This window comes from Lepidochelys olivacea (genome assembly GCF_965140295.1).
Source record: "Lepidochelys olivacea isolate rLepOli2 genome assembly, chromosome: 7".
NCBI lineage: Eukaryota > Metazoa > Chordata > Testudines > Cheloniidae > Lepidochelys > Lepidochelys olivacea.
This window is the reverse complement of record NC_140417.1, coordinates 123,751,414-123,778,052: the sequence shown is the minus strand read 5'-3', so window position 1 is coordinate 123,778,052 and position 26,639 is coordinate 123,751,414. Positions and strand designations below refer to the sequence as shown.

The 26,639-nt window shown below is 41.9% G+C and overlaps 1 protein-coding gene and 1 pseudogene across 14 annotated transcripts in view; one reads left to right on the top strand and one right to left on the bottom strand.

Annotated features, from left to right (window-relative positions):
- The window catches only part of BTRC (beta-transducin repeat containing E3 ubiquitin protein ligase), a 171,308-nt gene that overhangs the window by 93,135 nt on the left and 51,534 nt on the right, over nt 1–26,639 (bottom strand). For 5 of the 13 annotated variants that reach the window (XM_084633284.1, XM_084633290.1, XM_084633289.1 and 2 more), the window contains one exon: nt 22,039–22,146. The exons of the other annotated variants lie outside the window; for them this stretch is intronic. In XM_084633284.1, the coding sequence (XP_084489410.1) occupies nt 22,039–22,146 (108 nt within the window). The remainder of the gene's footprint in view (nt 1–22,038; nt 22,147–26,639) is intronic. 13 annotated transcript variants of the gene reach the window in all.
- LOC311523389 (small ribosomal subunit protein uS7 pseudogene) lies at nt 13,414–14,921 on the top strand (annotated as a pseudogene). Its single transcript has one exon. The product of its transcript is annotated as a small ribosomal subunit protein uS7 pseudogene (transcript).

Genomic DNA, 26,639 nt, shown 5'->3' with positions numbered 1-26,639 from the left:
ATTGCTAGAGATACAGAATTTCAAAGTAATTCCAGGAACTGCTTTTATCTATTTTAAAGATGCATTTTGAATATTCAATCCCCCCTCCCATAATAGGATCAAAAATCCTATTTTTCCTCAAGTTGTGTGTTTTAGAAAACAGTTTTTAAAAGTGAAATCTCATCTTTCCCTTGCCTCTCAAACTGCCTTTCAATGTCATTGCAGTTACACCAATGTCAAAAGCCAAGAAATTCAATGCTGAGGTGAAAAAACAGCCTTTATTCTGAAATTCCTTGTTATCGCAACCTGTCACAAGTTTTCCAGTTTCTTTTTCTTTAAACTAAAGATCTAATTTTAAAAGCGAGCAGAAGACCTTTTTGCATTCATTATCTTTATAGGTGGCAAGGCTACGAGGTTGGCTGAACAAAGACCAGACAAAGACTGCCAAGTGCATATGGTGGTTCACAGCTTGGTGTCTCACCATTCTACAGTACCCACACAGCAGCTCCAATAGCAGACTATTAAACAGGAGCGCTGCTCATGCACTTTTGTTGGCAAGTAAGTTACGCTTGGTGAAGACAGAATGACTGGAAAGCATTACACTTAAGAAACAAAGCCCAGATGTTTCCAACTCCCGCTTATTTCTCAGGAATAGGAAAAATCACCATTCCAGGTGTACAAGCCTCCAAATAGTTCAGAAATAGTCAGACCTGCATTAAAGTGAATTCCACTTAATAGAACAATGCCCAGTATTAGTCACCACTCAGCTTTCCAGTGTTAAAGTTAGTCTGTTATAACAGTGACCAGAAAACAACATCTGTACGTGTGTCTCATTGCTGAACCAATGCAAGGGAGGTCTGCTCCCCTATTTGAGGGCAGAATTTTAAGTTTGCTTCAGCATGGCTTCCAGCCACGAGGGAGGATGACAAAAGGCTATCAAAAAGGTGTTTTGCAATCATAGCTCTAGAATGTGGCATTTAATGCTCATATATTAAGATGGTGCATTAGAAATGTCAAAGGTTTGCAGGAACTGCAACTGATGTGTAGCAAAGACAAGATGGAATCTGCTAGGACGAAGGGGTGGGGACAGAATCAGCAACCATAAGGCTGAAATCCCAAACAACTTCTTGAATTGGGGCAAATTCTGAAATCCCATTTCCTCTAAGTGGCAGTGCCTTTCTTGGCCACCATCCTTACCAAAACCAGATAGGGCAAGAGAGTGCTTGTGCTGGAGTGCACGGAGCATCTTCTACAAACTAGGACTAGCCTGCCTTTTGCATCTTTCATTCAAGCCCCACAAAGCATTAAGTGGTTAAGTTTCCCATCCCCCCACCCCTGAGATTATCACCTCTATTTGCCTAGATTGATAAACTAGAGATCACAGGTTTTACACAAGGTCACACAGAACGTCAGTGGCAATGCTGGGAATGGAAACTGGGAATCCTGATTCCCAAATCTCTGCTTTAGCCCTCCTCTCTAGCCTTCCCCTCTGAGGCCCACATGGAGGGCATTTGCCTTTCATAGTTTATCTGCCCTAAAATGGTAACTGTCTTTTACAAGAGACTCTTTCCAAATACAATTTGGATTTAAAACTTCAGCCTGTAACTAACAGGATAGAATTCCATAGCGTGTTATCATCCCAGTAACCACCACAAACTTGTTTCATTATTTGACTCTCCACATGAAGTCCCCACTATCTCAAACACGCCCTGTGTTACACAGCACACAGAGTCTGTAGGCTAAAGCATCTGAAGTGTGATGACATGCAGTATTTTCTGTATATAACACATGAAAGCAATACTGGGATTCAGATGGATGAATGTACTCGGGCTACCAACTGCACAGGGCTACCTTTAGCACGGCCTTACTCCTCATGGTGGAGATCAGAAACCTGCCAACTGGGCAGTTGTTTTGATGATGGGTTGCCCAACACTAATTATAAAACAGTACAGATGCAGTCTTCTTCCACGTGTGAGGAGGTGGGGGAGAACTGTGTACAACTATTTTTTATGCTTTCAAATTCTTAATCCTGTTTGGAGCTGTCAGTGGGGGTTAATGGAAGCCTTGGATAGGAGAATTCCAATCTGGTTGGCAGATGGATAGGTTGGTTATAGCTGCATAACTATGTCTTGCCTGCAGGCACAATTCAGAACACTGTTAAAGCAATATAAAGTCTCTGTCAAGCTGAACCATTTGGATCAGTAGCAAGGAGAAATAATAATAAAAAACGGAGTTCATTTCTGGGCCTTGCACGTTTATGCTAGTATGCAGAAACTGATTAATTGTCATCGTGTGCTGGTCTGCTATACCTCAGATTTCTACTTCTAGAGTAGATTTTGCATGCTAATGTAATCATTCTCCCTCTTGAGACATTAGCAAATAATCAAATGAAAAACAGGATCATAATTTACTGAGATTCGGGCAATTCTCTATGCAAATTTGACTTGTTATTGCTGCTGCCTCGTTAATCTGAATGCCTTTGACAAACTCCTTTGATTTATGAACTCATGACAACTCCAATGTGTATATATTTTGCTAGATTGACATTATCATTAAGAGTGGGTGGACTGAGCTAACATGAATGGCTGATTTTATTCGCTGGTGTCTGCTGCTCAACAGCTGAGCATCTACTTCTCACAAGCCCCTGAGCGCCAGGCTCTTCCCATCTACCCATCCATTCATCATCTCGATGTTAATTGGCCCAGGCTTTAAGCAAATTTTCAACACGATTTAAAGGCACGATGACACTGATTACTGACCCTCTGCCATACGGTGCCTATTGATTAACCTGACAGAGATGATGTGCTTGAGGGAAACTAGGTGTGCGTGGACCTCAGGGGGGAAAAAATGTATTGTTTATGCAGGCAAAACACTTGTCATTATCCCAAAGGCCAGAATTTGTGCAGCACTGGCCCTTAAAACAAACTATTGCTTTAACATCTGCATCCAATACAGAAAGCACTTGCTTGCTTTGCAAAAAAATATTATAAATGCATTGCTATGTGCCAGTCTATATTTTAATAGAGCTCTCAGACAAATAGATCCCTTCCAATCAATTAACACTTGTTCCAGCCAATGTGAGTGTACACATATTTGTTGAAGTGGAAAGCTAAAGCTGCGTGGGTTGTTAGTGACATAAGCATATCCACTGCAAGGGAGTGAGGGCTTGTCTTCACCACTGTGCTAAATTGGTGCCATTGTGATCGGTGCCGCGGCATCAATTTAGTGGGTCTGGTGAAGACGAGATGAGTCGATGGGAGAGCGCTCTCACATCGACATAATTAATCCGCCTCAACGAGAGGTGGGAGCTATACACCGTGTAAGTCAATGTAAGTTACGTCGCTCAGTGGGATGGTTTTTTACACTCCTGAGTAACATAACTTACGTCGACTGAAGCGGTAGTGTAGACAAGGCCTGAGTCTTCCTGGGCACATCAGTTCCATTAGTAAAGAATCGAAGCACTGTGTCCAACTTGAGATGAGATTAGTTGCCAGTTCAAGAACAACCTGGATGTCAAATTTAGCTGTCCAGATATTTTTGTAGCCATTTTTATACATTTTTAACATTAAGCAGTGAGATGTTTTATTTTCTCTCCCTCCAGAACAAGCTCCTCAGAGGAGGCTCCACTTTGAAGTCATAGGTAAGGCTGCATGTCTGTCATGGAAGTAACGGATTCCATGACTTTCCATGACTTTTGAAGTGGCCGGTGCGGCTGGCTCAGGGGCTGCCCGAACACTTGGGACGGAGCTCTCTGGAAGCAGCTGGCATGACCCTGCAGCTCCTGACCTAGGCGGGGCTGGGGGCTCTGTGTGTTGTCCCTGCTTGCAGGCACCGCCCCCCCCGGCTCCTATGGGCTATGGTTCCTGGCCAATGGGAGCTGCGGAGCTGGAGCTCCTGGCAGGGGCAGCGCACGCAGCCCCCCTGGCCTTCCCTCTCCTTAGGAGCTCCAGGGACATGCGGAGCTGGGTAGAGAGCCTGCCTGCCTGCCCCGACCCACCCCCAGCAGCCGCGGGGGTCCCAGGCTCCCACCCCAGCACCTGCGGGGGTCCCGGGCCTCACCCCCCCCCCCGGCCCAAGTTCTAGTCAGGGATATATAGTACAAATCATGGACAGGTCAAGGGCCGTGAATTTTTGTTTACTGTCCGTGACCTGTCCATGACTTTTACTGAAAATACCCATGATTAAAACATATCCTTACTCATAGTTAAATTGAGTGACCAGAGACTGAAAGTGAAAGCTGACCACCTGTTTCTGGTTCCTTGTAAAGGTCATCAAACAGTAGTTGAGCCCAATAATGCACTTTGGGGAATGTGCATACTTAGCTATGAGTACTCTTATCCAATCACCCCACACTGCACTTGGGTTAATCAAGAGGGAACACTTTAACAAGGTGAATACATCAGCATTCTGTCTGCTGATTGGTGTAATTTACAAGGAAAATGAAGATGACGACCCATTTTCCCATCCAGCCCCAGGTTATATTTGCCAGTCAGTGCATATTGTTTTCTGTTCAAATTCAGGCCAGCAGCTCGCCTGGCAGAAAGGAAGTTTCACTTGTTCAATCTGGATTTTTGGTTGTCCCATGATGCCAGAAAATAGGATTTTTCCTAGTTTGCATCAGCCTGTGGGAATAGGTGAAGTGATGGAAGAGATGGAAAAACTGGCCTGAATTATTTTGTGCCTCTGCCAGCCAGAATATGGATTTAAAAAGAGGGAGGAAGAGGAATAAGTGATAGCAAAGGCCCTACATTCCCTTTCCAATAACCTTTGTAAGTGATAGATGAGTTCAAGAGCATGGTTATTGTTAAGGGACTGTCAGCATCCTGATTTTATAAATGCTGTGTGTCAGTTTATAAACATCTCAGCCATTTCAAACAGTGCTAGGATGAAACCTGGCACAGGCATCCTCAGACTTCAAGCAATATTTTCATTTTAAAATTATAGCCTGAACACCCAGTTAACACATTTTGAGCTGTTCCTGAGTGGCACACATGCTCAGATTCACACTTATTTGACTAGTCACTACCCAACATAAAGCAAGTCCTTAAAGTGAACTAAGTTACTGTGAGGAAAACAAGTATGAAAAGGGCAAGTTTGAAAGTCATACCCTCTACATGGTCAGTAAATAAAACAGAAATGACAACTGCAACACACAGGGAGATCTACAACAATGAAAATGCAGAGGTACGGATTATACCTCAGCCGTCTTTGGCACTTGCAGCTCTGAACATTCATTGCTATGAGATCCTCTTTGAAAACACAGTATTGCAGTATGTAGGCACAAGGGGGTGACTTAAGCATGGAATGACTGAACTAAGTTTCCTTGCTCTTGAAAGTTTAAAGTTAAGTGGTATTTTTGAAAGGGGCTTAGGTTTAATTATTAGAAGGAAGGAGATACAGGGAGGAGAAGTAGGATGTGGGGGCAAATTGATGCTTTCATTCCCCTCTTTTGCAGCCATTAATGTCAGAGAGAAAGACACAAGTTAAGCGAAAAGAAAAAAGAAAAGGAGTACTTGTGGCACCTTAGAGACTAACCAATTTATTTGAGCATGAGCTTTCGTGAGCTACAGCTCACTTCATCGGATGCATACCGTGGAAACTGCAGCAGACTTTATATACACACAGAGATCATAAAACAATACCTCCTCCCACCTCACTGTCCTGCAGGTAATAGCTTATCTAAAGTGATCATCAAGTTGGGCCATTTCCAGCACAAATCCAGGTTTTCTCACCCTCCACCCCCCCACACACAAGCGGGCTCAGAGTGAGGTGTTTGATTTCTTAGACTGTAAACTCTTCAGAAGAAGGGACAGTTTGTGTATTTGTACAGCACCTTGCACAACAGGGCCCTGATCCATGACTGGGGAGGGTCCCTTAGATGCTATCATAATACAAACAATTTTTCAATCAAAGGTTTGAGCAATTTTGCAATTAAAGGTAGGAAAGTATAAACAAAGTTCAGCCTGCACTTAGAATACATTCCACATACAAAATTACCCAAAAAATTGTTGAAAAATTTGATACAATTCTACCCTTCAAATACACAGAAGTGGACTCTATATATGGTTTTCCTTGCTTTGTATTCAACCCAATAAATGCCAGATTGGAATGAATGTCTTCCCACAGCAACATGACATATCAAAACTTCGAGAAATGAAGGAGAATTTTCAGACCAAGTTATTATTTTAATTAAATCAGTTATTAATTTATTAGAAAGATGAAGGTAAAGTTGTGGGATGTCTTAACACTACCAGCAGAATAGAGAATTTGATGTAACACATAGATCTTTAAAAGCCGGTGCAAATATTATTCAAAGATATTATGAAACAATGAAATAGTTTCAACAATATTAAGTTTGTTTTAACATAAACAGGGATCCAGGTGGTGGGAACACACCATTCATGGGAATTTAAATAGCTAGCTCTGCTTAACCAGAAATTTCTCAAAACAGAGAGTGAAAATATGGCTAATGAGAACACTCTTTCCATGTTCCCTGGGAAGCAGCTTCACATTTCTGTTGTATGAATTTAAGAGAGTCAACAGTGGTAAATTTGTTTTTAATATTCAAGCCTTCAAGCCAGTTGGCCAAAGGCCCTTTATATTCCAATTTTTGTTGGTGCCTTATTTAAACAAGCATTACATCCGGACAGCCTTTGAATATAATTTTAAGGGATTAAGGAAAGAACATTTGCTTCTGCTAATCAGGACATCTGGTTATTTTTGTAACTCCCAGACATCTGCATTAGGCAGCGCTACTTCCCCATTCTTCATAACAAAGTTAGAGCAAAAGAAACCTTAAGGGTTCATGTTGACACCCCCTGCTCAGCCAGGGTCTGCTTTAGAATCTCTTTCCTGAATGATAAAATCAATTAGCACCTTGGCAGGTGTAAGTGTGGTATTTACAGTTTGCATTTCATATTTCAAGTTTTTTATGGTATATCAAGACAATCTACATCTTTTTAGGATCCAAAAGCCCATGTTTCCAAAGTGCACGTGCATATGTGTGTGTGTATACACACACACGCACGCACACCAATTCAACTCATGCTAGCAATAATATAGGGTGAACTTCTGAAGACCACACAAGTGAACTTATCAAGGACTGGCCTTGAGAGTATTTTTGTACCATGCAGTCACCCTCTGCTTTGGTCAGTCTCACTCCAGTGTCTTATGTGCACTTGCCTCCCCTTCCCACCCCACAACAAATCGGCTTTGTCCCCACTCTCTAAGACAACCGTAACGATTTCCCTGATCTTTCAAATTTCTGTTAATATCTCCCACCATCGATTTCAGCTTTAGTTAATCTGTCTTTAAGATTGGAAAATATTGCCACGCACGATTCATGGAGGCAGATTTATCAAGAAACAGATGCACTTCAAAAGGGGAGGGGGAATCAAATGATTTGGCCCTGTTCCTCACTGGTTTGCTTTACTGCATTCCTTCATTTGATGAACACAAAAATGCATTTTTAACACTGAATTTCAGCATGTGAAACACCAAATTTTAGGATTAGTCACTTTCATTCTGTTGGGTGTTTTTTTTTTATATATGAATCAAAGCTTTTACTGGTGCTTATCTATTCTTGAACCAGCTGCTTTCTTGATTTTCCCCACATGGGGGGAAAAATATCACAGTCAGACGTTAAAGATTGTGCACATAAGCTAACATCCCAAAGAGGTGTCAAAAACATATTTCTAGTACTAACAAGAGTTAGCAGGAGCCAACAGGTCTGGGGAGAGGGGTTTTTTTTGAACTTTTTATTTATTAAAATTCTCTAGACACAGGTTAACTTTCTTCGCTCAATATTTATTATGGCTTCATCTGCATGGGAACTGCAAGTGCTTTGATAAATGGGCTGTAAGGTTGGCTAGTTTCACGGTAGATTCTGTGTCCTTTGCTGAAGCACTGCTTTCTAAGGGTATGTCTACACTTAAAACATGACAGCAACTCTACATTACAACGACTCTACACTTAAAACACGACAGCAGTGCTTCATGTAGACACTTACTACAGCAATTGCGGTACTTACTTACTTACTTACTACTACCATTGCGGTAGTAAATCCACCTCCACGAGGGGCGGGAGTTTCCATTCACCTAGTGCTGTCTAAATGGGGACTTAGGTCGGCTTAAGGACGTTGCTCAGAGGTGTGGATTTTTCACATCCTTGAGCGATGTAGCTAGGCTGATCTATTTTTCAAATGTAGACCAGCCCTAATTTCTTACAGCAAAAGCCCTCAGCAAGGAAAAAATACAGCCTCACTTGTCCCAATACTAAAAGTCCTGTCACACCATGACTGTCTCCGGCCTTTTTTATTTTGATTTTAGTCTCCCCACTCCCAGCTCTCCCCAAAATAGAGACCAAAAATGCTACTAGTCATCTCTTCTCCTCAAACCCTTTGACTGGCTCCTTAAATCCAAAAGCAGGAGCTTCAAGCTCCTCACCCTCACCTTACACCCCTCTATAATCTTACCCCTTTTTTAGTCTCTGCTCTGATTTTCCCCCCCTATGCTCAACTTCACACCTTCATTCATGTTGTCCCTTGAAAGAGAGAAGTGACTTGCTCAAGGCTGAAATGCAACCTAGTGGTGGGAAAGGTACAAAGCCCCGAACACCTGACTCCCTGGCTCTGCTCCCTTAGACCACATCCCTTCCTGGAAATATTTGATTAAGTAAAAGTGGTTCTCTACTCTAAATGTACTTCCTTCCCAGTGATAACCAAGAGTAACCAAGTTATATTTGCTAAGATGGACATAAGAGGTCCATCTAACTTTGGACTACAGGTCAAACTCAGCTAACTTCTAGTACATTATTATGTATTCATTTCTACACACTACCAAGGACAAACTCATTGTAAGAATGCATGTGTCTAAATGTGCCTCAGTCTTCGGAGCAATAGCAAGCAACTAAAGTACCCCTTCTAATGAAACAATGGAAAATGAGGGTGCGGGACTAGAGATCGTTTGTATAAATCTGGCTGGCCCGTATTATTGTGCTGGAACAATGGCTGCAACACAAGGAGCAAAGCCCATGGGCTATTCTGATGCTTTGATGTAACAAAATATGCACAAAATAATGAAACACCCCTATAGAACACTTTTAAATTTAAAACCCTACTACTGGGTTAGGCCATAAAAAAATCCAACATTGAAACAGCTCTCTCTGGAGGGGGCGTTCAAAGATACGCTGACTGGGGACGAAGAGATGCCACTGCTGCAGTAACTATAAAATGAGGTGAGTAATCGAGCAACCAAAGAATGAAGGGTAAGGGTGTGTGTATATAATAGCTCATATTTAGATACCTTGGGGCTAGTTTTTAAAGGAAATTATACAGCTCTAAGCCACTGGCTATTGAGATCCACTCTTCCCAGCCTTTTGCTAGGACATGAATGGCTTATTAAACCTACAACATATCTGTTTTAGTTAACTTCTTGGTGGGGAGGGGGCCAGGAAACAAAATGTACTTAAATGCTGATTTTTTTCCAGGCTGAATGCCTTTCATCCAATAAGACATTCAAAGCAGTGACCCAGCAAATGGATTGAAAAAGCAATCTTCCGTCTCAGTGCCACATTATCATTCCTATTCAGTATTCTTGGTGAGATATCTCAATCAGCTGGATGTGTGTGTAAGTGACAGGGCAGCCCATTGCTGGGTTAATTAAACATTTGACTTTAACACCCTCCCCATCATTAAGCAAATAAAAACAGATAATTCAAACTGCACTTCATCCGCAGGGTACACAACACACATGTCAAAATTAAGAGAGTCCAAGGCCCCTGGGGAGTTCTACTCGGGAGGTAATCAGTTTAAATCTTATCTGGTTTATCAATTATTCTATTGATTAAAGTGGGGTGATTATACAAAACTCCCTTTTGCCACATGGGATAGATGTCAGCAGAGCAGCACAATGCAGGGAGGCTCAAAACTGAGTTAAAAGAGATGGACAGATGTATAAGAGTTGATTAGTACATGCTAGGGATCTGCAGATGGAAGAACTGATTCTTTGTTTTAGGCAAGTGAACTGAAGTGCTCCTCATCACAGAATCCCAATGTTGTTTCCTTAGCTAGATGTAAAAACAGATTTATACACTGAAAGTTCAACACATTTTCTAGGGCTGTAAACAGAAGACCATGTGCCTGGTGTTTGAAACATGTTTCATAGATGCAGGTCCTAAATATATTCTACAGCCATGTTCTGTTAACTTGGACAAACCCTAACACAATCTGGCTGCATCAGCCGTTCCACAACTTCTCTATTGCACATAGGTACTGACACAGCACCCCCGCTATCTTCATCCTTTGTTCCCCCTACACAACTCTGCCGATGCACCACAGTCGCTTCAGAGTAACCTCTTCTAACTCCCATCAGCTTTCTAAGCAGAATAATGCCAAGTTCTTCCTCTACCATCCTCCCCACATGGTTTTGTTGCAGCCTTGATTCTGTCATATCTAAATTGGATGGTAAGCTCTCCGCCCAAAGGCCTTGCCTACAGGGGAGGTGCCTACCAGATCTCTGAGTGGTGAAAAAATAAAACACAAACTCCCCAGCCATCTAGAACAGAACAATTTAAATCTGCAACGTAGAGACAGAAGAGAACACACCTCTTTCATTCCCACTGAGTCTCCCAAAACATATAAAAAACAATTAGCCATAAAATCAGGGTCAGTTATTTTTGAACTAAGACTTTCTTTTCCATGAAGTTTCCCACAGTCGCAGCTCTTCTGGTGTTAGCCATGGTCAGAGTGCTAGTGTGGACCATCTGAGGGCGTTTTAACCACCACATTGCTTAGAGCCATTCGGAACAGGGTTGTGGTGGTGGTTAAAATGCTGGCAGCTGGCCTACACTAGTGCTCCCACTGTTGCCAATGCTGGTGGAGCTACAATAGAAAGACGTTTTAAGAAGAGAGGTCTACAGTAGACAAGGCCCTGCGGTATTTTCTTGACCCTCGCTTTCAGGAACAGGATTATATACCATTCTATATAGGCACTGCATGTAGCTTCTTTCCTTCATATAGCCCTTTTCTTCTTTTGAAGCAGACTAGAAAACCTCCATTAGCATGCTGTATTTTACTCTCACCACTAGAAATACTGAGGGTGCTATTTGTAATTGTATTCTTTTAAGAGGTTTGTTCTCTGCAGCTGTTTTCTGCTTGCAGTGTATTTTGTGTAATCAGCACATCATCATAAATACATTGGCTGTTCCCCTGAGGGGAGCTGTCAGTGTTTAATTTACAGAACAACCTGGCCAATGTGAATTCTAACACTACAGCACTATGGCAAGAAGTTACCACACTCTGAAAAACAGGTTTCTATGAATTTTTATATCAAGAGCTGGTCCCAGGACAATTTAGGTTCTAGAAATAGATTGTTTTAAAAAAGCACTTTACACACTGTATGGAATGGATTCATTCCCACTTACAGCTTCCTAAAGCAGCACTGAGCTCACTCTTACGCCACGTGAAGGTGACTCACACTCTGTAAAAAAGCCTCCAATTCCAGGCTCTCCCAGCAGGAGGCACTGTAAGAAGGGGTTCGCTGAGCATAAGGATTTTTATTATGAACAATCCAAAACAGCAATGCGTTATTTTTCTAAAACTTGACAAGGAAAGGTATTGTGAGAGTATGGCACGGACAAACATGTATCGCCTACTTCATGGGGTCACTGTAGACTTAATTCATCACTTCTAAAGTGCTATCGGAGTGCAAAGCATACACTTGTGAGATACCAGACATGTTCCTACGTTTATTGGTTCCTTTCATTGGCTGGACTAAGAGATATCCTCCTTTTGGTTACTGGATATATAGCTGTGTTTCAGGAGACCTAGATCTCAAGTTCTATTCTACAAAGCTGCATGTATGTGGCTGGCTTGATGACTGCGGTGTTCACAGACAGAGTCAAAGAACGTTTGACAATGGTGCCAAATTACACTGACAATCATTTAAAAATAACCCCCACCCAATGTAACATTTGGACAAGAACATTAGGACTGCAATTAATTATTTGAACTTTTGATTGGCAATGTCTCCTGGAAACAGTTTCCTTGACTATTTCACAAAAGGAACCCAAGAAGGTAGACAATCTGATACCATGTTAAAGAGAAGCAACTATAAACCAAAATAAATTCTGCAGACTGATTTGGTTAACACCTCCTCAAAAAGTGGCATTTAATACAAAATATTAGTCTGCAGAATTCTTTTGTCTTTTTGCAGATCTCAATGAAACCGGGGACATCACAGTAGTTGCACATACAGTGGAACCCTGCTGATTCACATTAGGTGACCAGATATTAAGAGATCGCAAGTAAGTGAACAAATGCAATAGAAAAGGATCTCACATATCGCTGTATATGGTGTTTGTTTATTCTGACAAGTGTCGTTTAGTTTTAGTTACACTAAATAGCATTCTAGCAAGTTACATTAGCATCTTTCGAAAAGTAATGAAGTCTTACTAACGAGACCTCACTACAGTGCTATCTCTGCTATTAGATCTCTCGTGAGAAATTATTTTGTGAGAACAGGCGGAAACAGAATAGTGGAAATTAGTCAGGTATCTATTAGTGAGGTATTGTATCTAGCTGCTGGGTTCTCATAATAGTAAAGAGCATGAAGAATAGAACATTTGATTGTTTTTGTACATAAACCAGGAAGTTTTCATATGCTGCGGGGAACAACTTTTCAATAGAAGAGAAATTGACAAAAATGTGACTTAAGTCTCCCTTCTACCTCTGTATTTTAGGATTCTGCAAGCACATTTCTCTTTAGGGCTTTTTTTCAAACTGGTATGTGCCTAGTTAAATTCCTGCTTTATAAAAGGACAGCCCTTGTTCTGTTCTCCTACATGTGTTTGCATTAAAGTTCCTCTTCCTTGGGATTATGAATGCATGATATTTGTTTTACATGAATCACTGAATTGTGACCAGAGACTTACAAGACTGGATGAGAAAGGTTTATTGCACTTTTCACTGTTTCAAAACTTTCCCAGGTTTGTGGTAAAATTATATTATTTAACTCTTTGCCAGTTCAGCAGAGATTTATAGAACCTGATCTTGTGGAACTGGCTACATTTTAAGCCCTTCCCATAGAGTTCTTCAAAACACAAAATTATAGTAAAGCCCTGTGATTTACAATAGTCTATCCTGGTACTAACTTCACCAGGAATATATAGATGCAGGCAGGCATTAAAGTTTAAGAGAGGGATTTTGATGCAGCATACTTAATCCACTCTTTCCCCCAATACGGGACACTAAAGTTGCCATTAGAGGCACTGCAAAAAGACTGATATTAAATAAGACCTATGTTAAAAATATTTGGAACCTCAATCTTATGTATCTATTAAAATTAAGTTATTTTAAAGCTTTTTAAAAAACAAATTGTTAACTAGAAATTCTAGTGAATGAAACTTCCTTCCTTCTTGCCATTATTTAAAGCTTTAAAAAAATGTCCTGGGACCACCAGAATTAAATTGGATGAGTTTAGCCTTAGGTTATGCAAAGGACTGAAATACTGTCTCTTCCCTTGAGACCATGCAGTACCACAAGTAGCCATTAGATAGCAGCACAGTACATATGATCTGTCATGTCTCCCACTACCTTCCTGCTCCCCAAGGCTTCAGCTCTGCTCATTTCAACACACACACACACACACACACACACACACACTGATTGTAATTCAATTAGTGCAGTCTGCAACTCCAGAAAAGAGTAATTCAATTAGTGCATTGTGGAGCTCTACACTACCTCTAAGCAGATGTTCACAATCCTCAAGAACTGGAGCTAGCTTTAAAAATACCTGTATCCCTTCAGTGTGGCACTACGTTTGCCATTTGCCAAAACAGCTTTCTACACCTTTCTGACTTCTAACAGGGGAGGGAAGAAAATCCAGGCTTGGCTGGCAGAACAGTTCTTGGGTTTTTTTTAAATTGATCAACAAACCAATGCTGCCTCACTAGACCTCACCACTCTGCTTGCCGGGAACAGCACCGGGTTTGACACAGTAACAGAGATCATTAACACAGAGTTGAAGCAGTGGCAGCTTAGTGGTGACAATGCATTTTTATGCTAATGATCACATTGATTGTTGTATGCTGGGGCGAACAGTTGAATGGTGTAGGCTCTGTTGTACCACTCTTTTTGCTACTTAGGGCTTGTCTACACATAAATGGCTGCAGCTTCAGCGCTTCAGTGAAGACACTACCTACGCTGACGGGAGGGTTCGCCCACAGGCATAGGTAATCCACCTCCCCAAGAGGCAGCATGCCACTGGAGCTGCCGCCATAATGACCGAATGGGAGACTGTGCCTGCTGTGACGGAGACCCCTGACATCAAGCTCTTTGGGAAATGGAGCACGGATGACATTCAGATCAAGGACATCTCCCTTCAGGATTACATAGCAGTGAAGGAGAAGTAGGCCAAGTACCTGCCCCACAGCTACGCAGCCAAGCGCTTCTGCAAGGCCCAGTGCCCCATCGTGGAGTGCCTCACCAACTCCATGATGATGCATGGCCGCAACAACGGCAAGAAGCTCATGACCGTGCGCATCATCAAGCATGCCTTTGAGATCATCCACCTGCTCACCGGGGAGAACCCCCTGCAGGTCCCGGTCAACGACATCATCAACAGTGGGCCCAGGATGGACTTGACCCGCATCGGCCGCGCCAGCACTGTTCGGAGACAGGCCGTGGACGTGTCCCCGCTGTGCCGTGTCAACCAGGCCGTCTGGCTGCTGTGCCATGGGGCCTGCGAGGCCGCCTTCTGCAACACCAAGACCGTCGCCGAGTGCCTGGCCGACAAACTCATCAACGCTGCCAAGGGCTCCTCTAACTCCTACGTTATCAAGGACGAGCTGGAGCGTGTGGCCAAATCAAACCGTTAAAGCCACGGGAAGTGCCCCAGTGAACTCTGTGATTCCACTCACTGTCTACACCAGGGGTTAGGTCAGTGTAGCTGCATCACTCATGGGTACGGATTTTTCACAGCTCTGAGCGATGTAGCTCTACTGATCGGATTTCCTTGGGCTGGTCGACACTGGGGGGTGGGGGGGTGGTTCTTTCACATCCCTGAGCGAGAAAGCTGCAGTGCTGTAAATGGCCAGTGTGGACAAGCCCCTAGTGGAGACCAGGCCTTCAGCTGGAGAGCTGAAACAGGTATTTATATTTTCAACAGTTACAAACGTTAGACATTTAGGTGGAAAAGAAACAGCTTTCCAGTTATTAAATTGTAATTCACTCTCGTAATAGCATTTTTAACAGGAAAAGCCACACCACTTACTCATCCACTGCCATGTTTGGAACGCTTCCTTTGCAATCACACAGACCGGAAACAATTTTTTTTAAATGGAAGCTTAGATCCTAGAGCACAATTCTGCAGCAGAGAGCGGATTCTGTAGTAGATTCCCCAGCCATGGAATGACAGAGACCATGGAGCACTGGTTCTGAGGATCTAAAGAACCGGCTAGATGGCAAGGTCACTAAAGCAACAGGGTGATAAGTAGGTTATCTCATATTTTTTGTTGTGTGCACTGCCCTATAGCACTGTATCTGTTTACCAAAGCTCAACAACACACAGACACACACAGCTAGACTAGCTCTGCAGCATCCCTCCATTTAAAAATCACAGACTAGGGTGCACACGCATCTCACTCCACTGGACTTTGGACTCCTGAACCTCTAACTCTGTCACACCACTAAATATCAAGCAGGTAATTTGGTTGCAGTTCTGTCATTTCTCTTATTCCCTTTCATGCATTTAATTGCTATTGCTTTCAATCTTATCAACAGGGCCCTACCAAATTCAGGGTCCATTTTGGTCAATTTCATGGTCATAGGATTTAAAAATCGTAAATTTCATGATTTCAGCTATTTAAATCTGAAATTTCACAGTGTTGTAATTGTAAGGGTCCTGTCCCAAAAAAGTGTCGGGGCAGGGGTCGCAAGGTTATTTTAGGGGGGTTTGTGGTACTGCTACCCTTACTTATGTGCTGCTGCCTTCAGAGCTAGGCAGCTGGAGAGCTACGGCTGCTGGCTGGGAGCCCAGCTCTAAAGGCAGAGCCACCACTCGCAGCAGCACAGAACTAAGGATGACCTGGTCTGGTATTGCGACCCTTACTTCTGCGCTGCGGCCTGTAGAGCTGGGCCCTCGGTCAGCAGCCGCCGCTCTCCAGATGCCCAGTTCTGAAGGCAGTGCAGAAGTAAGAGTGGCAATACCCCAACCCCCCTAAAATAACCTGAATCCCCGCCCCGAAACTCCTTTTCGGGTCAGGACCCCAAATTTGAGAAACACTGGTCTCCCCCTGTGAAATCTGTATAGTATAAAGTAAAAGCACACAAAAGACCAGATTTCACAGGGGAAAACCAGATTTCACGGTTCGTGAAGCATTCTTCATGGCCATGAATTTGGTAGGGCCCTGCTTATCAATGAGCCGGGGTGAAGGAAGCAGGAGGAGTGGACTCTGAACATCTCATATAAGAAACTTTGCTTAAAAATCCAAGCGTCACATTGTGGCAGTTCAATATTTCATAGCCAATACAAGGAACTGCAACACTGCAACTTTAAATCTTTGCCTCCTCTGTCAGTCTCTCTCCCTCTCATTGTAATGCCAAAGGGAACAGCAATCAGAGTGGAGATGTTCAACGTGATAGAGGTCAGGACACCGGTGGATCAACGTACCAGAAACACGACCTTGTTTATTTTTTTCCCCAGTATTATTGTTTACAGGGTGCTTTGCTCATGTACCTTGTGGTTCTTAGCTAAAAGATGAAATTACAGCCCAGGATGAAGCGCTCAGGCACACATCCAATTTGTGTTTCCATCTCAGAAAACAAAAAGCTTCTGAGGCCCTCGGGCTGCCATTCAAACTTGGAGAGGCTGACATTTTTAACAGCATGAACCAGAGACTGGCAGAGGGAATGATCTAATGCATTTCTGACTTGTCAATCAAAAATCTCACCTCTGCTGTCTTGTAAACAGTTGGGGGCCACCTAACTACATTCATAAACAGGGGTGAGCCTGCCACCAGCTGGGGGGTGCCGGAGCCACATGCTCTGGATCTCAGTCACCAAAATTATGATTCACTTGTATAATCTCACTGTAAATAGCCTGCAGGCACATTTCACAGGGCCACTGGAACAGAACCAGAGCAGGAAATGCAAAGCAGGAGTCGGTCAAGTGCAGCTATTTCTCTGTGCCGATGGAATCTCTTGACCACGCAGTGTATTTCACCTCCAGTTAGACACAAAAACTATCATACTAATAATTGCTCTTTTCAGGGCTGAATAATTCATTTAGACAAATTGTAAGAGACATCTGCACCCAACACAATGACTGGAAAGCATGCACAGCTTGCTTTGTAGGGGTTACTTACCTTAAGGCCATCAATAATATCGTCATTATACCCTCTCATATTTATATATACACAGTAATTTTCAGTAATGAAAAACTCAACTTTTTAAACAAAACCTGTGAATAGTCCGAAGGAAACTTGCTTTGAAATTTACAAAGAAAGCTGAACATCGGATATAAATTACTGACAATGCCCCTCTTAAGAAAAATCACTTCATATATACCAATATCAGCCATGGTGAAAAGTGGCAAGCAAGCAAAAAAACAAAACAAAAAACAAAACAAAAACAGCTGCCCCTTTCTCTTTGCTGCCTGTGTGTACTGGGTTGTGGCCCATGCATCTCAATCATCCCGTATCTTTATCCCTCACCCTTCTCCAAAAAATGACCTCTATCAGAAGACAAGGTGCACATATGCCATCAGCAACTTAACCCTGTCCGATCTGCTAACGTTAAAATTACTCTCGCGTATACTTCATTCTAAGGGCTTTGCCCAATCAAAAGACAGCACCCTCTGTCATCAATAAGGTGGCCACACTAATTTGCACAAAACTGCACAGATCACAACCACCTTCATCTTTAATAAGGAGCTACAGCCTGTGGAAGTGACGTTCTGTGTGTACTGCTTCATGCTCAAGTACTCGATTCAACCTGCCACAACTATAGCAGATTGTGGGAATTTATATGAAATACTCTGTAAAGCAGTCTAGAAAGACTACAGTGTCTCAATCTTCCCCTTCACCCAACAGGATGCTTCTGACTCTACCATGGGGAATCTAACCCTTCTCTGTTTTCTATGCTACCCATCACCATACTACTGGATCTCAGAACTGGCAGCCTACAACTGACAGTGCTGTTCCTGGCTTTATTTTGTTTTGTCTTCTTTTTGAGCACCCAAAATTTTGCCAGGCACCTTACAACAAAGACATGGTCCCTGCCCCAAAGAGTTTACAGTCTATATCTGATGTGGCACTTGTGTGGAAATCTTCTGCCACGGACTTATTGTGTGAGCTTGGGTAAGTCATTTAAACTCACTGCTCAGTTTCCTCACCTGTACAGTGGGAATAATCACACTTGCCCACCTTTGTGAAGCACTTGGAGATCTACAGATGACCATCACTAGATGTGTGCTAAATCCTATTACCACCAAACGTCTGTTACCCAAATAATAAGGCAGAAAACCCAGACTACTTTAACTTTTTACACATTCAGACCTTGCGACCTTGGATGTCTTGAGACACATTCCATTTTCACTGCACTCTTGTGTTTTAACACCAAGTTTAACTGTAAGTCATGGTTCACAGTCAGGTAGGGCTCTTAAATATGACATATGCTGATTTCTGAATTTGCATCCTTCCTTTTCCGGCAAGTATTTTATGATAGGGGAAGTAAACAATTTTATTCAAAGTGAAAAATTTCACTAGAATATAAATACACCTTCTGGTGTGTGTCCTGGAAACTTAAAAATATTCAGTTTCAGAGACAACTCTGCATGTGACTATTTTTATTATGAAGAACATCTACATGTAAACAGGATTTCTGTTGCTTAGGAGGGTCACAGTGGGCTAAAATTTGCCATCAGTTTGGAATGGCATGTTCTTCATGAACATTAAAGGCCTGATGGTAGTTTTGCTCTTAAGAGTAGGGGATCAGTCATTTTGTCATCCTATGCTAAAATTTCGTCTTCATCTCCTACCCACACTGCTGTGCAGCATGTCATGTACCAGTTTGCTGTTGCTCTCCATCAAGAGCTGGTTGCTTTTCACTTATATGGTCAATCATGGTTTGTGAGCACATTGGGATCTTCTGAGATAAGAGGCACTAGAGAAATATATCGCTCCTGCTGCTTAATCCCCCATGCAAAGTCAGAACTCCAGTTTTGACGTTGCTGCTCCCTGTTGTGATGTCACAAAGCGTTGTCAAATTGAATCGAGGGCCTGTACGAGCCTGTTCTCAAACAAATGTTTCTGATAGTAAAACAAACACAGGAAGAGAAACTTGGATGTCATCTGACGTAACAAGAGAGTTCTCTACCTCGAATATTTGCCAACGCTTCCCATGAGGTGTCAGCAGGTTGTTAGCTGAACTATTCAGAAAGTGCCTGTTCTGCCATTTCTGTCTGAGCATCTCATGGCAAAGCATGTAAATAACTAGACAAATTCAGCAGTGACTAAGTGGCATTCCAGATGGCATCTTCTTTCTTGCCACAAGCAAAGAAAATTGATATTCTTCTCCAGTTACTTCAAGCTTGCTAAAACAAAAAAAAAAAAAAGAAAAAGAAAAAAAAGAAAAAAAAAGTAGCTTAATATGAGAAAATTTGCTGGGCTACAAAAACAGATCTTAAAATGCTACATTGAAAATTCTTATAGCACCAAAAAAGGCGGAAATATCTCTCGATATCCTAGTCACTGACGTGTTACAACCCCACACCCACTCAGATTACTGCAACAAAATAGACAGCAACCTAAGGAAGAAACCTCATCAGACCTTGCAAGCTAATAAAGGTCAAAGTCTATTCAAAAACTGATTGGGTTAAAGACAAATGCAAATGCTGCAGAAACTGGTGCTGGATGTTCAAAGTTTCTCCCCTCAGTGAGTACAGAATCAATGCCCCAGCATGGATACTGTGCTGCTGGAGAGGTGTTTCGGATGGCACGTGAGGCAGAGTTCCCCATCGCTCGTGGTCATTAAATAGCCTCAGAAATTTCTCACAGGAGTATAGCTAAATCCCAAATTCTCACTGTACTTTCAAATGGATACGGTATTCATCATCACTTCCAGTCCTGAACTGTTGTGTTCCTTTTCAGAGTAGCAGCCGTGTTCCTGTTATACAGTTGATTTGTTCAGCTTCAGATGGGGATACAATTTGTTAGTGGTGAAATGATTCTTGAATATCAGTAGTTTGTAAAGTGCTTTGGGGTATCCTGAGATAAAAGGTACTATATAAATGTATGATTTTTCTAAAAACAGAAGTATATATTGTGCTATCGGAAACAGATCAAGAAGAAAGAGGGGTACCGGTTTCTGTATGCAAACTGCACCGCACACACTATCTGGGCTTGCCCTTAAAGCAGAGCTTACACATGTCAGATATTTATTCCTCAACACAAATCCAAAAAGAGGCCCATCTGATTCAGTCAAATTATGCAAATCAGGATTAGAAGTAGGAATCTAAATACTGCCCGTGTCTCCAGAGTCCTCTTAGAAGGATATAAAAGCTCTCTTCCCCTCCCCCACTGAAAGCTCTGCAACAAGCTGGTTTCAGCCAAGGAGGGCTGACAAGACACCTTCCAGAGTCCATCAATGCTAGTGCTAGGTCAGCTAGAAGGGTTGCTGCAGAATGATGTAAGACACTTAAGCGGCCCCTGGGACTGAGAGCATCTCTCCACAGCACTCCCTCGTCCTGCCAATCCTGGGAGCAGGAAACCAGATCCAAAGGAAAATGCAGGTTTCTTGCACGCCATCTCTTGAAGGCAGGTAACTGACTTTTGTCAAAATGATTCACAACTTGAGGGGCATACTGGATCAGTGATTGCTCTTCGATTCCCAGAGGCTGCTGGGGAAAAGCCCCAGTGGCCAACATCTGCCTAGGATAACAGACTGCAGCTATTCCTCTCTAGTATGCACCCTGAAGCAATCATTCATGCCATTTCTGAGTAACAGCCGTGTGTGTCTGTATTCGCAAAAAGAAAAGGAGGACTTGTGGCACCTTAGAGACTAACCCATTCATGCTCAAATACATTGGTTAGTCTCTAAGGTGCCACAAGTCCTCCTGTTCTTTATTCATGCCATTGAGCCTCCAAGGCTTGATTTGCAAGGCTCTACCCCTGAAGTACCGCAGAAGCCTCACCTAGTGCAGAAACAGTTATCAACTTCCAGTAGTGCCCAGAACAAAGACAACACCCGTGTAGCTCAATCTGCACTGCCTCCATGTTCATGTCTAGCTGTAATTCAAGGTGTTGGCAATGATTTTGAAGCCCTGAATGGTCTGGGACGTGGTTATTCAAGAATTGCCTCTCACTCTATACTCCAAATTGACAATTAAGATTGGGTGGGACAGGCTTGCTATCAGAACTGAAGATTTGAATTCTCCATGTCTAGCAGTAGACCCTTTCCCATCCTTGGAATTATTTCCCTTGAGAGTTCAGAGTCAAAATCTACCAAACTTCAGAGTACAAAGCAAAATCCACTTGCTTTGTGTGGCATCTGATTAACTTTTCTATGTTCTAATTTTCTGTAACTGAAGCTCGTGGGCTGCCATGATTAAATTTAACAAAATAAATATGAACACAGGGCATCAGTTATCAGTGCCACTGCACCAGCCCATTGCAAATTCTTCTAATAGTTTTAAGAAAAATGTTGATAGCAAAATTAAGGCAATTGGCTATACATAGGCCCAGATCAGAGACTGTGTGATGAATACTGTGTGCGAGTTACACTTGTTAAACTTCAGCTGCATGCTTTTGATAGACCTGAGAAACAATGGCAAAAAGTTGATGGTACCAGACCACTTCAGGCAAAATGATATTAAAAACAAAGCAATGAAAATGCCTCAGAGTGATACACTCAGAATCTACACGAGATGAGTTTATGACTGTAGGAGTTTTGAATGGCATAAGGAAGCACACAGTTTGAAGCAGAATAAATGGATGTAAGCAAGCAAGAAACAGACATGCACACAGAGTGAGAGAGAGAGAAAGAGAGAGAGAGAAAGAAAGTACCTGGAAAGCTGTGAGTGCGCCAGTCCCTGGGTTATACAGGCATCGCAGCGAGGGCATGCTGTCCGCCAGGCTGGAGCAGCCCAGCCACAGAGATCTGGGCATAGAGCACTGCAGAGAAAGGACAACTATGAGATGGGACTGTATGAGACAGGATGGCACAGATTACAGGAACTTTGACGGCTTAGCTGAATTGCATCAACACAGTTGCAGCTGGCCTCTAAGACTGAAAGAGCTTCAAGAAACACTACGGATTGATTTGTCTCCTCAGAAACTCTTAGACGACACAGTAGCAAAAAGTGAAAAAAAGAGGTTATGGTCCAACAAATTAATTATTTAATCAACTTTTTGCATCAGTTTTCGTGGTACTGCACTAAACAAAGTTATTTCTTTCCAATTAATCAGTTCTCTCTCCCTCCATGCATAGTCACCTCTCAAATATACCACAGAGAGGAAGATTCTACAAGGTAAGCAGAAAAATGAACGACAAATTCCATCGGATAGTGTCAGGGAAACAGAAAAGATTTTGTGGATTTTGTTCCATGCACTCCCACCCCACCCTTGCACCAGAGTGAGTGGGAAAAGGGTGGGGAAGATCCTATGCCCAAGGACAATAATAACTCAGTTACTGTTTGCAAAGGTTTTCTGTTTCTACTTGCTCTGCTATTCATTAACTAAACTACAGTTACCATAGCAAACTGATAATTCACCTTTCCAAATGGATCAAAAACAAAAATAAAAAAGAGGGGGTTAGCCCATCAAAAAAAGGAAAATAGTAGTCACTGATATTTAAAAAAATAAAAGGAGGACTTGTGGCACCTTAGAGACTAACAAATTTATTTGAGCATAAGCTTTCATGAGCTACAGCTCACATGCATCCGATGAAGTGAGCTGTAGCTCACGAAAGCTTATGCGCAAATAAATTTGTTAGTCTCTAAGGTCCACAAGTCCTCCTTTTCTTTTTGCGAATACAGATCAACACGGCTGCTACTCTGAAACCTGATATTTAAAACTATTTTGTTCTGATATCCATAGTTTTTAAATCTTTAGCACGGCAGGTTAAAAATATTACTGGCATTTTGACAGCAACCTTGTTCTGATCAGTTACAGAACTTTTGAGCCTGAACTTGCTGTTTATTGTATCACTGGCATGGTGGTATAATACCAATGCATTTTAAATGGGCAGCTAGTTACAAACACAGTAGGATATGACAGATTAGTTACATGAAATCTCACACCATTATATTCTTCATCTCCACACCCCCATGCCATATTAAGCCTTTTTTTTTTTTTTTAAGAAGCAGGGGGATGAGAGAAAATATGAGTGGAAGGGACAGCTGTAACGGTGTGAAATGGCAGGTGCCTTTTGAGCTGCTATTTCTCACTGCTCTGGGAGGAGTGGAAAGTCCTGCACTAAATTTAATATGTGGGAGCCATGTGACCAATCCAGAAATGGGCAGAAAGAGGACAGCCTCCTAAATTCATAATTTGTTACCATATAGTAAACCACACTTGAATTAACCCTATCACCAGTTTACATCATGTCACTTGGGATATTTTGCTCCAATTTATGCTTCCGCTCCAAATATACACATATTTTTCAAATTCACTGGAGAATTTAACCTAGGAAAAAGTGCTTTTTAAAAGTTTTGGTTACCCTAATATAATCTCACCTCAATTTTATAAATAAATTCTACACTTGATAAAGAATCTAGAATTCAAGAATCTGTATACTTTAAAAACACAACCCCCCTGTGTGATAGTAAAGTGTCACCTATTTTATTGTCAGGCAAACTTAAGTCGAGAGAGAGCAGGAATTATGGACCAGGTATCACAGCAAACAATAGAAACCCAAGTCACATTTCTCAGTCTGCTGTTTTAACCTACCAGACAATACTTGAGTATTCCAACATACGGAAGAATTCTAAATCCCAATACAAAAACACAAAACAAAACCTACTCTTATTATCTATAAAGCTCTTATGTCCAGAAAAGTTAAGAGATCAGTGTCACAGAACTCCTTGCAGCTAATCAGGATGTACTTATTTACATACGCAAACTAGTTCGTTAATATTGGTCCAGACCTCAGTTATTATTGATCTGTGAGGAAGTACACAACAGAAAATAACCAACTCCTTTTGTGACTTTTGAGCCAGTCAGCTAGGATTTTTCTCATGTATGTAACAAGATTTACATTACCACTGGAGTTCTGTTCCTTTTTTTTTTTTTAAATCAGCATTTGTCTTTAAAAGAGCAAAGGTTCACATATTGGGGGGAAATGTCATTCCTGTACTTGCTTTCTGCCCATTGAAAGAAACGAAGCCTCTAAATTACAATTGGGGACTGAAAAAAGCTTATTCACAAGCTTGAACAAAAGGCCTCAGGTGTTTCAATAGAAACAGCTTGTGTGTAAATCAGATGAGTGACCCAATAGAACAACTTCATTTACAGCCTGATCTCTGAAAAACTCAACATCCTCCATCCCCAGCCACCAACCAAGCTGGATGTCAAATACTCACTTCTGTATTGACAGCTCCACCAACAAGGGGCTGGCCTCAGCATTTACTATTTGAAGCTGACTGACAAAACCCTCTCTTGAATCCATGTCAATCTACATCTATATTTATTTATTTTTAAAAGGCGCAAGCAGCACTGAATTTTGACTGTAGCCAGATGGGAACCTTGGTATTGCCACAAGGTACTGGTCCTAACCCACAGTAGTTTCTCTGCACATCTAACATTTAATTATACTAATATTTTGGATTTCTGCATACCTGTTGGACCCAAGAGTGCTTTACAAAAATTAGTAAGCCTCAACACATGACAGTTATATCAATTTCATAGAAGGGGAAACTGAGGTGGGGGGAAGGAGACTTGCAGAAGGTCACAAAGCACATCCGCAACACAGACAAATAGAAATTAAGTCCTCATTCCCAGTCCTCTGCTTTAAACACAGGAACATGCTCCACTACTCCAGAATGTAGGAAATGCAGTATCAGATCAGACCAGTGGTCCATCTACTGCACAATCCTCTTTCTCACACCAGTCAGTACCAACTGCTTCAGAGGAAGGTGTAAGTCATCCCAAAATGGACAGTTACAAACCAACTTTCCCATAAGGGAATTTTCTTCCTCATTCCCAACACTGAGGGTATATCTACACTGCACACTAAGCCCGGGCTCTGACTAAGGTTTGACCCCAAGCCCCATTTCCGTCTACATACAAAACAGTATGACGCAGATCAGCAAACACTCAGGACCGGGTCCTTAGACCCTTCCTCCTAAGAGGGTGGGTCAAGGTCAGAGCCCAAGTCCTGCTGAAACTTCAGTCTAAGCCCTGTCATTTTGGAGTGAGGACGCAGCTCAGGCCACAGCCTGAGTCAGAAGGTCTGCGAGTGCAGTAAGGATGAATTAGCACAGTTGTGGGACCTGGGTCAAGCAACTGTAAAACCAGGGTTACAATGCAGTGTGGACACCGAAGGGAGAGTTTGGAAACACCGAGTCCACAAGCACAGGTCCCACAAATCTGGGTTTACAATGCAGTAGACATACCTTTAGTGGTTGGCTTAAATGCAGAAGCAGGATGGTTTTTTATATCTGACATATCACATCTACTATAATTCTGAATGTCCTTTAAATATAAATGTCTAATTCTTTTCTTATTTTAATCTTGCTAAACCTTACATTCAATTATATTTTGTGGTAAAGGTAGCCACAGACTAATTAGAAATTGTGTAGAAAACTATTTCCTTTGTTTTAAATTGGCTGCCTTTCAATTTCATTGGACAGCCCCTTGACCTTGTATTCTATGAAAGGTTAAACAAGAGCACCCAGTTTCCCTAGGCCATTCATTATTTTACATACTCCCATCTCATGTGCCTTCCTATTCATCTTCTGTCTAAATGAAACAGTCACAATCTTTTCAATTTCTCCTCAGAGAGGGAATCATTAGGTTTCTTTCTTTCTTTTTTTTTTTGGTCTTCTATCTCTGAATAAATACTAGGTAATGCATTTCATTTTCTAGTGGGTTGTCCATTCACCTACCTTTGGTAGGTCCCTCTGAAGATCCTCAGTCGAAGACTGACCTAGATTTTTGTCATCGGTTCACCCTCCACCTTCCTAAATCATGTAACATATTAAAACAAAACCAGTTCTAATACAAATCTCATTGTTAACTTTTGCCATGTTGAAAATTGATGATTTATTCCTGCTCTTTGTCGTCTCTGAGCCAGGTTCTAAACCATGGCAACAATGCTTTACCTTGACAAAGCTATCCTACCTGTTTTATCAGATTTGTTCTCTTCTGGGTCCTTTCAGCATGTGTGTCATGTCAGAGGTTACTAAATATTATTTTATTAAATTCTGTTCGAGATCAGAAATGCATCCCTGCCTGCAAAACCGAATGGTTATTACCTGGAGAAAAAAGCAGATAATTTTCAGAAACACAATGTGTTTTACAAATATAGTGCACACCCAAAGTGTGTGAAAACTGAAATCTGAATCCACTATAGTAAGAAAAAGTAGGATATAGTAGTTCAAAGATTAGATTTTTGAAAAAGCAAGTTTTGGGGAATTAAAGCTATTAAGAGAGGCAATGGGAAGAAA